Source organism: Athene noctua, chromosome 6 (assembly GCF_965140245.1).
Source record: "Athene noctua chromosome 6, bAthNoc1.hap1.1, whole genome shotgun sequence".
In the NCBI taxonomy this organism is placed as follows: Eukaryota; Metazoa; Chordata; class Aves; order Strigiformes; family Strigidae; genus Athene; species Athene noctua.
The window spans coordinates 49614646-49631753 of NC_134042.1; the positions used below are offsets into that span (position 1 = coordinate 49614646).

Consider the following 17108-nt stretch of genomic DNA (forward strand, 5'->3'; position numbering starts at 1 on the left):
TTCAACATAGTGCTTGGTTACAGTTTAGTGAAGAACAAATAGGTACATTCATTGGCCACAGCTTCCTGTTGCAGCCAGCTGGTGCCTGACTGCAAAGCCAAAAACACTGTTAAACCATACCAAAAAAAAGTTTAATGAAAGGCAACTATGCATTAAAAAAGTCATTGTACTTCTCAGCTATAAATTACGTCAGTAAAACATAGGACCGGCCCCAGCAGGAGCGGTCAGAGTTTTGAAATCAACGGCCATCCGTACAAATGAGGAAAACTAAAACACTTTTGCCAGTCACTCACAAATACATCAGCAACGAGACTCACTGCCCCGACCTGCCATCCGACTGCCAGGAAGATCATATTGTTGGTGTGTGCTTCAGTGCAATACGAACAATGAGCCTGTAGCCCTTTAATTTTTTATTTTTTAATTTTTTTTTTTTTTGCACTACCCTCCTTTCCCTCCAAAGAAAAAAAACTTAAAGTGCTCCTAGTGCTTTGGAATTTAAGCAAGAACAGGGGCCGCTAGCGTCACTTCCCATCTTTGGTGACTTATGGGAGAAGAAAGAAGGGCGAAGTGCCGAGCCCAGCTCCTTCCTTCGCTTTGCCCTAAGTCAAGCAGCGCTGGAGATGGAGCAGCCTGTTTCCACACCCCAGCCCAGGGACGGAGACGGGTCCCTCAGGCCCTGCAGAGCAGCTGGGAGAGCCCCGGCGGGCAGGGCAGAGCTCTCTGCTTTCCCTAGAGCCAGAGGGATGTGCTCAAAGTTGCCATCTCGGAGCCTTCTCCAAAAAGCAGCAGCGATTGCTCCTTTTTTGTTGGGGTTGGTTTTTTTGGGGGGCCAGCAAGAGCAAAGCAGGTTGGCAGGGAGAGGCCCACAAGCCAGCACAGGAGACCACGCAGAGGGACGGGGTGCTCTTGGGGTGACAAGTGACATCCAGCTCGGTACAAGCGAGGTGGGTGAGGGGGGCAGGACCAGAACCAGACCCTACGTGTGAGCACAAGGGAAGGGAGGAGCGGCCAGGGCTGCCCCCCCTGCTTGGGGTTTCTCACAGGTGGCTGTCTCAGGGTCTCTCTGGCCCCCAGGCAGTGCCCTGTGGCTCCATACGGGGTACATCCCCCTCCCCCAGGTCAGATTTGGGGTCAAAGAGCAGTTAAAAGCAGTTCCAGGTGGGGTTGGCACTAGAGGTCAGAGCAGCTGCACTCCCTGGGCCAGGGCCTCCATCCAAGCCCACTCACCCCACAGCAGGCTCAGGCCTAAGCCAGGAATAACATCAGACCTCATCTCCCAGAGCCCAGCAGACTAGGCCAGCCCAAACTTGGCTATTTTGGTTAAAGAGAGCCAGAAAAACCTCCCCCCAAGCCTGACCCAGCCCCTCCAAGCCTGTGTACCCCCCTGAGCACACAAGAAGCACAAGGCCCTGAGCTCCGCCCTGGCTGCCCCCTCCCTCGGTGACAACAGGCCCCAATGCCACAAGCAGCCAGACCCCCCATGCTCAGCAGGAACCCCCCCAACAGCTTCACATTTTCAGGTTAAACCTTTTCGTTATCTGCTTAATGTCACTTAATACTGAGGGGGAAGAGAAGGGGGAGCAGGACTGCTCTCACCCCCCTCCCCAGTTTTCCAGGCCCTGTTCCTGCACACAGGCTGGTGCTGAGCCAGCTGCAGGCTGTCCCTGAAGGCAGCAGCCTGGGGAGTCTCACCCCATCCCCTCCCTCTTCCTCCCCCACAGGCAAGTGGGTTGGTTACAACGCAGCCATCTTAATGCCAGTAGGAACACTTCATCTCACCCTCCCAGGCCTCTGCTAGGCTACACTTTGAGCTCAGCTTTGAGCCCAGTCCTAGGTAGGCCAGTTCAGCCATCAGGTGAAGTAGGGACCAGCAGTCAGAGCAAGGCCACGCTCAGGCCAGCAGCCTGGGCCCTGCTGGGGGTGAATATGGCACAATCTGCTCCAACACTGAGGGCAGGAGGCCCTGCCTGTAAGATGCTTGGTTAACGGAGCTTCCCACTCCCCAGTGAGTCAGGGTGCAGAGGACTTCACGGAACACCTCTCTGCAGGAAGACAGTGCCTCTCCCAGCTATGGATGTGCAATTAAAAGAGTAACTAGAACAGTCTCAGACCCAACACAGCCTGAGCAAGATTCATTCCTTCCAAGTGTGCAGATAAAAGTGCAAATATGCATTTGATGTTTCTTTTCTAGTGAGGAAGCTCTGGTGCATTTAGCTGCCAACATCTTGAAGACCAGACCAAGAAGAAAAAAAAAAAGCTTCCAGAGAGAGTTCAGCTTCACTTTGCTACATGGTACCTTAAAGTCACAGTTCTCTCGCTTACTGCCTGCAGCTGTAGGCTCAGTCCCGCTTACAGCTGCAGCAGGTAGTGGAATGTTTGTGTCGATGAGTTAGATGCTTCGGGGAAGAAGGAAAAGAGAAAACCAGGTTACAATCCTATACATGAATGCCACGTCTGGGAAGAAAGGGACCTCGCAGCCTCTTCAGTTCTGTGGTGCGGGGCGTGAGCTATGGTGATTATTCATCTCCGAGCCGCCTGCGGCAAAGAGCAAGGGGGCACCGTCCGTAGCAGGTCCGCTGAGGTGGGGGCCCACTGCGTAGCTGTCGTTCCCTGCCAGGGACCCATAGCAGCCAGAGCACTGCGGGGTGGCCAAACTGGGAGGAGAGACAAACAACAAAACAAGAAGATGCGGACTCTTAGAAAGGAAGAATGTGGCTGTGGCCAGTCTCCACTGCTAGGAGAGACCTCTGCTGCCAGCGCTGATCTGGGAATCTGAGTCTGTGCAAGCGGGCACAGCACCTCCAGGGAGCCTGGCCTGGGTGAAACAGGCACAAGAGCAGTACCAAGGTCCTACAGCATGGTCAGAGCACGCCAGAACCTCTGAACCCCCACACTGCACTGCAGGGCAGGTGCAGTTCAGACCCCTGCACAGCACCAGAGGGCTGCCAGGCTTCCCCCCCAGTTTTGCTGGGGATACCCACCCATTTAATGGCTTTAAACTGCAACAGGGGAGGTTCAGACTAGACATTAGGAGAAAATTTTTCACAAAAACAGTGGTCAGAGAGTGGAATAGGCTGCCCAGAGAGGGGGTGGAGTCACCATCCTTGGATGTGTTTAAGGGTCATTTGGATGAGATGTTGGGGGATGTGGTGTAGGGGAGAACTTTGTAGAGTCGGTCTTTTCCAACCTAAATGATCCTGTGATTCTCCCCTACACCAGGTGTTCCTGCAGAGCTTGGTCTCTTGTCCCTCCCAAGACTTCACCACCTCTTCCAGCAGAAAAACTCCACTGGATGTCACCTAAGAGCCCAGGAAGGATCCCAGCAAGATCAGCCCTCCTGTCTGGAGCCACTGTGTGTTTCTGTGAGCAGCCAGGGGGATATCCACCTCTCAGAGCTGGTCACCTCTAATGAAAATAACTCCTTGTGAGGAGCAGAAGGGAACAAAACCAAGCTCAGTCAGAAGGCTCTTTGTCCTATCCACCTTGCCCAAGCTGCACCATACACCAAAATTATTTTTGCCCCCCTCACAGAGCTCTGTTGCTTCCACACAGGGCAGCAGCATGGCAGCCCAGCACAACACTTACCCTCCTTCTCTGGCCCCAAGCCGTGACAAGTCGTCATCGCTGTCGTAGCGCCTCGGATTGTCAAAGAAGTAGGCTCTGGAGCTGTAACTGTGACTATTGACCATCCCCGCGGGAGTCTGTTAAAGAGAAAAAGAGTTAGGCCAGAAGAGAGATATTTCTTCCTAAAAGCCTGCCCCCCTGCTAAGCCCAGGCACCTCAGGGCTCCTCCCCGCACAGGGGTACTCGAGCTACAGCAGCTCGCTCAGGCCTACCAAGTTCTGACTCAGTCTCTGCGCCCGGAAGAACAGCACCACAAAAGTGGTTGGCACCAGCTCCCAGAGGAAGAGGACCACTCCAAACACCACATACTCTTCACTGCTCACTTCCACATGCACCTGAGGAGAAAAGTGAGAGGTCTCTGTAAAATTCTACCCATCAGCAGAGCTGCACAGCTCCCTAAGCTGGACATAGCACACAGCTTTGAACTGGGAATGCAGAGAAACCCTTAGGAGGGCAGGAGTCCTAAGCCACACCGGTGACCCCCACCTGACTGCTGTTACTGTTTTTAGTGAGACAGTTCTCTTCAGTGTGCTACCAGGGTACTGGTAGCTCCAGCCCCACGCCAATGACTCTCCCTTGCACACAGCCACACCTCACTGAGCATTGCTTTTCTGCTCTAGTTGATTCATTCCTCCTCTCCCCCAAAAGAAGAGTTGGCAGGCTAAAACCAAAGAGCACAACAGGGAATCCTCTCCCAGAGCAACAGTTGGATAGAGGAAGATTCAGGTTTGCTCTGGTGCAGAGAACAAGCAGGGCTTCTGAAGGCAGAAAGGCAGGTCGGCTGGGGTTCAGCTAAACAGACACCCCCACATCACCCCCTTTTCACTGACACATGCTCTCACAGGACAGCAAACTGCCTTTTGCTTTCCTAGCTCTGGATTAGGGGTCACAGCCACTCACCTTGTCTGAAAGGTTGTCCCAGCCATAGTTAAAAGGACCAGGAACATTGTCTGGAGATATGGCCACAGCTACCAGGTTATAGCAAGCCCTTGAAGAATACAGAAGGGCAACTACAGATCCCACCAGAATAGCCTGGCAGACAGATGTTCCCTAGAACAGAAAAAAAAAAAAACAGTTTTAATACAAACCTGCCTGTAGAGCTGCAATTTCCCCCAACCCCTCTCTAACGCATGAGCAGCTGCGCAGGCAAGAATGACCTAGAACATTTGTGTGGTGTTGCTAAAATATTCAGAGCTAGTTAAGAGCTTTCTCGTGTGATGAGTTCATTGCAGCAGCAGAGCTGCACAGCCAGTGTCGCCTGGGAGCAGGGAAGACTTGAGGCACAGGAACGTCCTTCTCAGGATCTTATCAGTTACAGAATCACCTCAGTTGGAAAAGCCCTTGCAGCTCCTCCAGCCCAACCATGACCATCCCCCTGACTGTTCCCAACTCCCCCAGATCCCTCAGCGCTGGCTCAGCCCGACTCTTCAACCCCTCCAGGGATCCCGGGGACTCCCCCCTGCCCTGGGCAGCCCATTCCAACGCCCAACAGCCCCTTCTGCACAGAAATCCTTCCTCAGAGCCAGCCTGACCCTGCCCTGGGCAGCTTGAGGCCATTCCCTCGGGGCCTGGCGCTGGCTCCTTGGCTCCAGAGACTCATCCCCCCTCTCTGCCCCCTCCTGGCAGGGAGTTGCAGAGGGCCAGGAGGTCTCCCCTCAGCCTCCTCTTCTCCAGACTAAACCCCTCAGTTCCAGCTCTAAGCTGGTGGTCTGGAGAGACACCATCCCACCCACCACCTCACTGTGGTTGTCTCCAGAAAGCAAATTAGCAACCATCAAGAAAATCTACTTGATGCTTCTACAGCAGGGATGGGTGGACAGTTCAGCACTCCAACATTGACAACATTTATCTAGGAAAAGCCCAAATATTTGGGATGGGCAAGAAAACAGGCAGAAAAACCCAGCACTGGTGTGGGAGAAACCAGGCTCTGCTGTACACAGCCTGCTAAAGGGTGGCAGGATGTTGTGGCACCTCTGCCTCCTGCCAGCTGGTGAAGAGCTTTCTCCAGAACGTTTCAGATGCAGGGCTGTCAGGATAGCTGCATAAGGTACCTGAAGGTCACAGTACCTTTCCTGGACAGCTAGTCAGGAGAAAAAGCCATTTGAAGACCTGCAAGTGTGTCTTTCTTTTGCTAAATACACCCAGGAAGCCTTTTAATAGCTACTGGTAGCCACCAAGTCAGTAAGTGGGCAAACAGATCCTCAGCAGCTGACTCACCTTTGTATTTAAGCTCAGCTTATTGACCTGCTCCACATCCAGCTCTTTTTTTCTAGTTTTACAGCACCTGAGCAAGGCAGTGTCTTGGAAGAGGCAGGATGAAAGCACTGCTGCCATGTAAGTGCCTGTGACCCCCGTCGAAGCACGAGAAGGCCGCGTGCTCCAGCGCTGTTAGCCGAGCCCTTGGTGTTGGGGCCAGCAGAGGCAGAAAGGCCAGTGAAGCGAGTCACAAGGACCACAGCACCGGATCTGGCTGCAGCCCAACAGCACAGCTTCCTTCTCAAGTGTCAAACAGCTCAAACCTTCCTCCCTCCCTTCAGCAGAGGCAGCAGCCTCACTGGGCCCCTCCAGCCTGGCTGTGTTGCTTTGAGTCAGCAGGTTCACAGCTGGAGGTTAGGAGGTAGAGCAACCTTTTCTGGCATATGCGTAACACTTCTGCTCATCCCCACCCTATTTTTCACAGCTCCACAACACAAAGGCAGGGGGTGCCTCCAAGGCAGGGAAGGGAGACAGCATTTGAATGCAAGAGACCTTTACCAGACAGCCAGGTTGAGTATTCAAGGCCAAGCAGGCTTCTCTAGAGCATGTTGTACAAGAGCACAACCCCTCAGGCACGTAACTAGAGGAAGTTACTGCACTCATAAACCACTGCTGGCTGAACTTGATAAGTTAATTAGTGTCCAGAGCCAGTCTGAGCGGGATACCTGGCCTGTGCAAGCAGGGATGGGAGCAGGTTCTCAGCTTCGTCACAGCTCTTGTCTCACTTCACATCACCTGGCTGCAACCTGCAGCCTCTCTGGGAGCTGACACCAGCTGGGCGACCACTCCCAGCCACCCATGGCCACACACTCTGGGTTCTGGGCAACCACTGATGCTCTCCGCTGCTTAAGAGAGCCAGACTTCTCCTACAGAAAGGATGAGCTTTAACCTGCCATCACAGCTCTGGCTGCCCTCTCAGCTTTCACTCAGCTGCCCTAAGAGAAGGGACAATGGACCACAGACACTTCAGGGGGTCACACCAGGGGCCTGCTAAGGAGCAAGGATGTGCCTCCAGCCGACATAAGGCAGTTGTCTGGAGCCAGAATATTGCTGCAAGGCAGCTTGTCACCCTCTTCATCCTCTTCCTGAGGGGGCACAGAGCCACCCAACAGCCTGCAGGAGCTCTGCACTCTGGGCTGCCTCTCACCTGAGCCAGCATGGCAGGGCTCTAAGCCCATATATTATATATATTCACCCAATCAAGGGCACGCTGGAAATAAGGTCTCTGCAGGAGGCCAGAGCCCCACCTTCTGAAACACAGAAAGAGGCAGTTCTGAGGGTATGGGCTGAGGAGCTGTACTGCAGAGAAAAGGCACAAAAGCACGAAGCCAGGCAGCTGGCCTCCCTGAGCCTGTGCTTGTGTCCTCAGTTTCTGCCTCTAGATGTTCAAGACCACTGCCTGCCCTTCTCAACAGGCCCAGTCCCCACCCCAGGATCACCACATTTGATAAGAGTGACATGGTTTCCCAGAGGAAGAGGAGGCAGCTCAAGTGCACACTTAATCGCAGCCTACTGCCACACTAAGACGAGGCTGCTGGTGGCTTATCCACTTTCCTACCTGCTTGAGGAGAGTTGCATATGTTCAGACCCTCACCCATCCTTCTGCCCAGGGGCAGGCCCTTACAGCAACTTCTCCCTTCCTAGGATGCTCATGTCACCCAGGACAGCGAGCTCTGCCTCTGGCTCAAGCAAGCAGGCAGCTAAAGCTGAACTGCTGGGGGGGATCCCCTTTGCAGAGAATTGTTATGCAGCTGCCAGAGATAATATACCAGACTTCACTGTCCTTAGTGACAATATACTGCAGAAATCTGCTACTCTTGGAAAGCCCACTCTTCCAGTCAAACCCTAAATTATACTTCTAAACCTGAAAAGCATAAGCAGCTCATAATTCTCCTGTTGCACCAGCAAATCTGCAGACAAAATATTCCCTTAAAACATGCAGGGTGTCTTGTTCCTACAGCAGGAGCACATGCTTTGCAGAGAGAGAAGTGCAGGAACTGCCACCTCCACACTGGAAGGAGTATTTGAGGAAGAGCAGCTCAGGTGCCACCAGGCCAGCATCGCTCTGAGTAAACACACACGGATCCAGTGGATGACTGTGCAGTTCCAGTTTAGTTTAGGGAAGGCATTTCCCTACCTTAGACTCGAGGTAGACGTTCGCTGAAGACATCTTTCCTAGTTTGCACATGCAGCAAGCCAGCGAGATGGCACAGAGGATGAAGAGGCTGTCGTTGACTAGGGCGCGGGCAAGGACCGTCCACCTCAGCTGGTTCTCCGGGACCTCACCGTGGATTAACATTGCACAAGTTAAGTTCACAACTAAGAAGAGGAGGCTGGTAAATATGGAGCCCAGATACAACAGGACCCTGGAGAAATGGGGAGGGGGAGGAAAAAACCCCAATGGAGTTCAAGTCAGACAATTCTGGGGTTGTTCACCACCCTCTTGTCTCATCAGGCAAGAGGATGGCTCAGTGCTTTTATTGCTATGAAGTTCAGACATTCCAGCAAGCTTTGGTGGGTATACTGACAGCCCGGGTCTGCAGAGTATTTGTTTGAGCTGCTCTCATAATGCATGAGCAGTGTAAGTAGTCATGAGTTACAAGACTCATCTTCTGACAGTCAGGTTCTTATCTTGCAGATTTTAAGTGTTGCTCTAGCTCTGCATTAACTTCAGTCAATAAGCTATGAGTCATCACAACCACTGCAACTTCTTTATTGAAAGCCACTGGAGCTTGCATTTTCCACCATGGGTTTCCCTGGAAATGGTTAGGAAGCACCTGGGTTGCACAAACACAGGTCCCACCGATTGCTCGAGCCTTATCCTGCAGACCTTTGAGGGCAAGCCAGCTCAGAACAACCTCCAGAGTTCATCTACTTTGCCAGCAGCACCAGTACTGGGACACTGATGACATTTATAGAGGCTTTAGCTTCCTTGGTACCCCCAGTCCTGCTCCCAGGCACAATACTGATCCTTTGTCAGAGCACAGCTAGGCACAGCCTTAGCTCTGTTCAGTCTGGGGTCTGAAGTCCCATTCCTAGCACTGCAGCATGAGTTCACCTTAAGCCAGCTTTGACAGTCATGTTAGAAAAGTATCACTTACTTGTACTTGTTGAATTCTGCTGCACATTTCACTTTGAATATGACCTAGGGGAAAGATTTGCACAGCATTACTTAATGTGACCTACAGCTCTCTCCCTTAAACTTCATAAAGATGTATACAACAGGGGAGCCAGCATCCAGCTGGACATCTTGAAAGACTCTAGATAATCTGTTAGTACCAAGTCTTGCACTGGACCCACTTGCAAGACAGACTGGTACTCTTCTTGCAAGAGCCAAGCCCAAATGTACGTGTCCAACAGACATCAACATATTTAATACCCCCTGTGTGACAAGGGCTTTAACACCACACCTAAGGACTTCAAGAAAAGCAGGGAGTTTAGAGCTCAGTAGACACCAAGATCATTCAAAAATACATCTCCTTAGCCCAATATTCTGTGGTGCATATTTTAGGCCCTCAGTCATGCTCCATTTCCCTGTTAGAGAAGGCTGCTTCAGCTGCTGTGCTTTAGCAAGACAAATAGCTGATCTAAAATAGCCCTCTGGTATTGGGTTATGGACCTGCAGGCTGTAACAAGCATCTGGAGCTCACAGCTCCTCTACCCATAAGATGTTCATAGGCCAAATACACCTGAGAAGTAACTCTGAGATGGCAGAAGTCCTCCAGAGGTGGAAGGCCCAGCCTGCCAAGTTGCCCAGCACACTGACAGACAAGTGTATGTGTAGGCATTGACAGTCACATTTCACTCTTCAAATCACCACACGCTCTGTCCAAGGGTGGATCTAGGTTCTGTGAATCTCCTTACCACCCAAGGGATAAGGAGACTTAAGTTGAAATGGGCACAAACAGGACCAGTGCTTCAAAGCAAAGGATCCCAGGCCTCTCCTCAGACTGCAGGGGACTGAATCCCTCCCTGCACCCCCAGCCACGTGGGTTGGGAAGGCTGGAAGAGAACCATCACCTCCTACTCAGTCCTACAGCTCTTTCCAGTAAGGCAGATGAGCTTCCCTGTCCCTCTGGGCTGGAGAGTGGCTCCTACTGAAGCATACAGGGGCAGGACTTCTTGCCTAAGGAAGGATGGACAGTTTAGGAAGGTGCAGACACACTCCCAAGTCACAGCTCAGGGGACAGGCAGCCCCTAGAAGAGGTCAGGACAAGCAGCGTGCTGGCAGAGCTATGTGGAACTCCCTTGTCACATGCCAATTCAGCACTACTATGGCAGGAACTGGGTTTTGTCCTGTGAAAGACACAGCTCCGGGTACAGACCCCACTAGGAAGGATCCCAGAGCCGAGGTCACATCCAGTCTCAAAGCTCGTGTCCCGACTAAAGACTTTGAAGGAATTTGGGAAGTGGTAGAGAACCATCTAGCCAGATCCAGCAGACCCGTGGGGTCAGCACAAGCCCACAGTGGGATCACTGCCCAGGTGTGGAGGTTTTGTTTCACTGCTCCTGTCAGCTTCCAGCCTGTGGCTGCAGGGAAGGATCACTCATCTCTTAAAAGGCACCCTTAGTCACTTTTTTCCTGATGGGATTTTTTGGCTCCTGCCTTCCAGCCAGCACCAAGGTAGCAATGGCACTCTGAAACTTCAGAAATCAGGCTCCTGCCAGGAGGATTTCCAGAGACATTTCAGGATTTCAGGGTTGTCTGATCCATTGTAGTAGTTTCAGGATTTGAAAGCCTTCCTACAGGGCATGGGACAGCTTCAGCCACCCTGTTCTGTAAGCCAGTTTCACTGTTGGGCTCCTCTGCTCCAGCCTGAGGAAGGATGAACTCAAGCAACGCAGCACTTCAGCAGAGGGAGGCATCCAGCCCCTGTGCCTGAGGGCACAGTACCCCAAGCGGTCTCTAAAACCCTCTACCCTCTTGTGCTGGCCTATACCAGCCCAGAAAAGTATACAAGTGTGGCATAACCCACTCTGAGCCCCAAAGTTACAGGAAACCTGGGCGCTGGAAAGATCATGTGATGACTTTGAAAGAGAAAAATGCTCTCCTCTGTCCTTAGCTTGCCCGTAGGCTACATTCAAGCACTTTGGGAGTGTCAAAACAGACATCAAGGACATCCAGCTGGGAAACCTCTTGGTTCAGCACCCATTTGTGCAGCATGGAAATCAGTTTGAGGTATTTGTAGTTCTGCTCCGACTCCCAGAAGAGCAGTCCATAACCACAGCCTCAGAACAGCAGTGCAAAGAGTCCCTGGCTTGTCTCATGGATCACCCGGGGTGAGAACAGCCCCTCAGCTGAGCAGGGAAATGCCACTGGTTGGCAAAAAGAAGATGCTGACTTCTGCAGCAGCCTTGTGCAAGACAGTGTCCCAAGACCCTCCCCTACGGCCCTGGGGACTAAAGCCCACAAAGCTGTCTCAGGGTTAAGACTGCAGTGGCAACCCGAGACTCACGCTTGGATGGCTGCCATGAAAAGCAGGGAGAGACCACAGCACCAGTTTACACCTCTAGTAGCCCCCAGCTATTTAGCCCCGCAACTTCAGGAAAGAGAACGTTTACAGTGATTTTAGTTCTTAAGACAAGATAATTCATCTGAAGGTTGCTTTTTTTTTTCCCCCCACAGGGCAGTAGGTAACACCAGTAGTGGTCACACTGCATCTTTGGGTTCTTATCCTTAAGACAACCTTGCAAGTCTTTCAGCACCAGACCAGCTTTGCTGCTTTCAGAGACCAAGGATGGCTGAGGTAGAGGGTTCTGCTGTGAAGAAGCCAGTGAAGAGCTCAGGAGGGGTCCTATTATTCAAAAAACAGGAAATACAGACCCCTGCCCTCAAACAGGTGCATTCTGCCAAGTTGCTAGTAGCAACCCTCACAAACTGAACAGTTCCTTCAGTTCCTAGCTGAGACCAGCCCCAGAAGTCAGAGTTGCCTGATGAAGGTAAGGAACAGAAGCCTCTGCTAGCCCAGAGCAACAGGACCAAGAACATTTACTCCTAAGCAAGCCTTTTACAACAGTTAGGCAATACTCAGTTGTCTTTCTGGAGCCACAAATCCTTTAGGCACTTGGCATCAGCCACAGATTTGGGATGAAGAGCTACAGACCTCAAAAGTCCCCAGCAATGCTGGAGGCTTTTGTTTTTGTGATGAGAGTGGACATGTTTCACAAAAGTGAATACCTTGCTGACATCACTGAGCCCAGAAAGTGAACTGTGCAAAGGGCACGTTCTCAGAGCACTGTTTAAGACAGACTCACCCTTAGGAGGTGTACTGAAGGTGTCACAGCTGCTAAGATGACAAGTGACAGACACCATACCCCACAGACAGCTCTGAGGACCAGTTTCAGTACCCAAACAAGCCAGGACCTCAGCCTAACATTGAGGCTCAGACAGCACTTCAGCCTGGTTTTGGTACAGCCCTTCACAACAGATCTGAAAGACCCAGGAGAGCCAGAAACTTGTCACTGGCTGATGGAATTGAAGTCTCTTTTCCTCTGTAAAGAAGTCATGAGGTTGGGCTCTCCAAATACAAGACCTAGCCATGGCCTGCGTTGACTTGAACAGCCCTCTCTCATTTGAAAGCATCCGGACAGATTCCTTCTCTCACCACAGTCATTCAGCAGCAAGTATCAGAGCAGAGCACAGACTATTTTGGGACTACACCCCATAACAAGTGTTCAAGCCCCCACCCACCCCTCAGAAATAGTTGGAACTATCTGCAAGGAGGATCTCTCACCATCCCCACTAATACAGAGATCAGCCTGTGCCATTGTGAACACAGGGTGCAATGTGGCTGTACCCCCCTTTCCTCAAATAGTTTGGTTGGTGACATGTTTTTCAGGAACTGTGGGAATCACTGGCCATGGGATAGATCAGTTTTGGGTTTAAGTGACCCCTTAGCAGTGGTCCCTCTGAGGCAGAGGGCACATGCTAGGCACCTGCTAGACAAGGATGGTGGAAGAACACAAGAAGGGATGAAGGCTTTTCCAGTTTTCCATCTGAGAAGGCAGGAAGATACAGGACAGCAAGGACAATCAGCTCCCAGGCTGTATGCTCTTTCCATGCATGTCTGCTCCAGTGCAATTAGAGAAGCAAGGGATGAAAGAGGCTGATGTCATCTAATCAGATGGAGCACTTAAGAAAAACCCAGACAGGTTAAGGGTTATGGCCATGCCGGTCTGGCAGAGCCTCACTGCTCCAGCAGAAAGACTTACTCATTGCTGCACCCAGCTGCTGACTCCTGAGTGAGGTGAGGATGCCAAGTGTTCAAGAAGGTATTTAAAAGGGTCGAGATGGAGGTTGTTGTGGCTAAATTTCCATGTACTGTGCTCCTGACCATGACCTGGGGGAAAGCAGGAACTGGCAGGCTCTTGGGAAAGGTAGCATTACTCAAGCAGATGTCTAGCTGGCAGCAAAGGAGCTATTCCAAAAGCAAGGCAGAGAAGCACCCTGGGTTGGATCTCTGAGCCATGGTTCTGCCAGTTTGAGGCAAGATTGGGAGTGATCTGAGGAATTCTGACCTGAATGTACTGTGAACTCCAGATTTCCTGCAAATGAACTGTTACAAGCTGAAACAGAGAGGAAGAGATGCTCCCAAGCAAAAGGGATCATGTTCTAGGTAAAAATAAGGCAATAACAAAAAAACCCTATCCCCACCAAATAAGAATCCCACATGCATTTTGTCAAGCCTCCACATCCCCTCAGGAATGTCAGGGGCCAGGAGGGGATAGGAAAAGGTTAGCCTCTCTCCACAGAAAGGGGGAACATCAGGCCGTTTCATGAGTTTGACTTTCAGCCCCAGAACAGCCTAGAGTACAAAATAATGCCAGCTCTCCATGGGTGTTTGTTGTTTCCTGGAGTCCTTCCCCCACCCAGCACCAGTTCATCCTCAGCTTGTACATAGCCTGAGGAGCTCTGTAAATCAAGCAAGATTAGCTCAAATAACATAGCACAGGCCACGTTTTCTTCCACTGCTTAGACAGATGCCATTTCTCCAGCATCTCCACAAAGGAGGCACTGTGTACAAAGACAATTAGCCAGGCCTTCAGCACAGAAGCAGCCTATGCTTTTATCTGAGGACATCTCAGACCAGGACACTCCGCCCAGAGTAGCAGAAGCCCAGTGCACTTCTACAAGTTGCAACCAACTGGCCCTTAAGAACTGGGAACAGACGGGCCCTCCACAGCAGGTTCTGCTTCAAGTCACACTCAAACACACCCGTCAGCTCTAGATCCTGAGCCACTTTAGCTCAGCTGCTGTGTTTCCACCATCGCTTCTCTCCTTCCTGGTAGTGCCAATTCCTGGTTAATTATGCCCTAAGCCCCCTTAATACAACTCCTCCTGTGCTTTAAGAGAATCCTGAACACAGCCAAGCCAGGCATCTCTCAGGTAGCTACCAGCACATGGCCCCCTTCTGCCTAGAGACAGGTGGGATAGTTTTATCACCCTGTTGCCCACACAGAGGCCAAATATCACCACTCAGCATCATTTCTTTTGTTAAAATGGAAGCCAGACAAGCACCATAAGGCTTTCAGGCCGTGTCACTGCACTATCTCCAAAGCTCTGGAGCTGCAGGCTTTGCCACCTACCACCTCCACAAGATCACCCACAAACACCAAGCACCAGACACCCAGTCCACTTGCAGCAGCCAAGTGTCAGACCCTTTCTGTAACTAAGCATGCATTCCCATTTTAATAAGTCATTTTATCCTTCCTCACTCTCGATTCTGAGCTCTTATTTCCTCAGACAGGATTTCCCTTGGCTCTAGGTCTTCAAGGAGAGAGAAATGGGGTATATTCAGCCAGAGTCCACAGAACAACAGATACTGTGGGAGGAAGGGAAGCCTGAGAACCTATCTGAATTTAGTTTGCTATTCTTTAAAGGAGGCTTTTAATAAGCCCGCAAAGAGGGAAATTTGCCATCAGGTCTAGTGACAGAGAAAACCAGAAATCCAGCCACTTTGTGGTACCAGAACATGGGATCCCTTCCTCAGATTGTCTTTCAAGGGACACACAAACACCTCCTGGTTGGAGCAATTGGTAGGTCAGGCTCCCTTTAACAGACAAGATGGATTATGCACACTATGCACCATTTGTTATTTCGCTGCCACTTGATCAGCAGCATATCTAACCCCGACAGCTTTTGCAACGGGCAGTTTCCAGGTGTTTGTGGCAGAGGGGCAAGAACCAAAACAGCTGAACAACCCAATTGCTCCAAGTCCCACATTATCATGTGAATGTCGATGTCCTCGGGAAAATGAAATCATAACTCCCATCCGTGACACATCGGAGCGATGGAGCGATTTCGCTGTGTGTTAGCGATTCCTTTGTGAGGCTGGCGAACAGCTGAGAGCTGCAGAGCAAAGAATCTGAACAACAACAACAAAGCTGGAAGGAAAGTACTGCCTATTTATGAAACAAGTCACCAAACTGGAAGGCAGGCAAGCAAAGGGCTGCTCACAAGAAACTGGAGCAGAAACAAAATATTCAGAGGAGGAAGGGGAGGGGAGAGCCACAGCTTTAAAAGATAAAGACAAGTGAAAGGACTAGAGAAAGGAGGATTAAAAAAATAAATCGCAAAACAAGTGATGGGAAAGCCAGGAAAGAAGGAACACAGCTCAGCAACAACAACAAGCAGCTCCGCACTGTCCCAGTAGCGATCATTGTGAGAGGAGGGGGCCCACCTCTCCAGCCCCAGGCTGTTGTCTGGGGAGGCAGAGGGATTTTGTCTGACAACAAGCTGCAGAACAACAAGCCCAGTTCACAGCGGAGCAGAGAGATGGAGAGAAGGAGGGAGCGCAGCAACAATAGCAGAAGAGGCTCTAGCTGGTGACGTAATGGTTGGCATCACTCCAGGCCAGAGCAGCCCCTGCTGCTGCCACTTTCTGGTCCCCTTTAGAGAAGGGGAATCAATTAAAAACAAGATGCAAAACAGTCCCCCAAGAGACCCCCGTGGCTCTGCCACCCCTTGCAGGGTTGCAAAGAGAAAGGCCCCACCCGGGAGCAAGGCACATCTCTGCACCCCCCCACCCCCAGATTCAGGGCATGTGCCTGTTTCCCCCTCCCCACACCACCCCACAGAGGCTGCATTCACGGCACACCCCTGCACCCCACCACCCTGTCACGAGGATTCAGGGCACACTTTTTGCTCTCACACACCACCCCCCCCCCCTCACCACCCCACCCCCAAGCCTGGATTCAGGGCATAATCTCTGTGCCTCCCCCCGCAAGCCCAAAGGCTACATGGAGGGCAGATCTCTCGGCACCCTCTGCCACCGAGCCTGGTCAGGGCACACCTCCACACACATCCCCCCCACTCCATCCCACCCCAAAGCCTCGGCTTCGGGGGACACCTCCAAGTTTGAGGATGGGGAGGGGGGAAAGGGTGGGGGGTGGCTGAAGAGGAGCCTTGAGCCCCGGCGTCCTACAGGGTGGGGGTTTGGTGTGTCCCCTCCCCCCCGAAGAAAAAAAAAAAACAACTTACCTCAGCGAAATAGAGGTTGAGGAGGCAGAGGCTGGAGAAGAGCAGGCAGCCGGGCAGGCAGTAGAGGAGCCAGTGGGCGAAGGGCTGCTGGAGGCGGAGGGCCTGCAGGGAGTTTTGCAGGTAGAAGGAGAAGAGGGTGGTCCTGAGGGCTGCCCAGAGCAGGCAAAGGAAGAGGCAGAGCGTGTGGTAGCTCAACCGCCGCTCCCGGTAGTAGAGGAGCAGCCAGAGCTGCAGGTAGGCGAAGAGGAAGAGGGCGGCGTAGAGCGCCGTGTGGAGCACGGTCAGCCCCAGCTCCACCGCGTAGGGCACGGCGGCCCCCTCAGCCAGGGCCGCCCCCTCAGCGAGGGCCGCCGCCTCCGTCGCGCTCATGGGGCAGCGGGAGGCAACGGCCCGCCAACGGTCGCCGCGCCCTCCCCTCCCCTCAGCCCCGGCTGGACACCCCCATACAACAAAGGGGAGCAGCACCCCCCCTCCTCCCCTCACTTCTCCCCCGCCGCCTCTCTCTCTCTCTCGCCCGCCCTCCTGGCTGCCTGCGCCGCCCGCCCGCCGCCAAACAACTCTCTGCCGGGGACAATCAGCTGAGCCCGATTATTTGAGGCGCTCGCTCCTGACAGCGCGCGCTCCCCATTGGCTCCCCGCCGGCCCGCCCCCACCGCGCCCATCCGCCCCGCCGAGTGGCCGCCGCCGCCTGTCACTCACGGGCCGCCCCCGCGGGTCGCCTCTTTGCTTCTTGGGTTGACGCCGCCGC

At 52.5% G+C, this 17108-nt stretch overlaps 1 protein-coding gene across 1 annotated transcript; it reads right to left on the reverse strand.

The window, feature by feature from the left end:
• Positions 1-113: 113 nt before the first annotated feature.
• On the reverse strand, positions 114-16775 carry GPR137C (G protein-coupled receptor 137C). The gene is made up of 7 exons (XM_074908956.1): positions 16361-16775; positions 8982-9025; positions 8018-8246; positions 4525-4674; positions 3837-3959; positions 3586-3701; positions 114-2654 (listed from the first exon to the last, which is right to left on the reverse strand). Exons 1-7 carry the CDS (start codon positions 16727-16729, stop codon positions 2483-2485), a joined length of 1203 nt encoding a protein of 400 aa, XP_074765057.1. The 5' UTR covers positions 16730-16775; the 3' UTR covers positions 114-2482.
• Positions 16776-17108: the final 333 nt, after the last annotated feature.

What these genes read in the sequence shown, in the direction of transcription:
- GPR137C (XM_074908956.1), bottom strand. Translation starts at nt 16,729, where the DNA reads ATGAGCGCGACGGAGGCGGCGGCCCTCGCTGAGGGGGCGGCCCTGGCT. An exon ending in TCAACCTCTATTTCGCTGAG is followed by an intron (nt 9,026 to 16,360) that starts GTAAGTTGTTTT and finishes TCTTTCCCCTAG; the next exon opens with GTCATATTCAAAGTGAAATG. An exon ending in ACGTCTACCTCGAGTCTAAG is followed by an intron (nt 4,675 to 8,017) that starts GTAGGGAAATGC and finishes TTTCTGTTCTAG; the next exon opens with GGAACATCTGTCTGCCAGGC.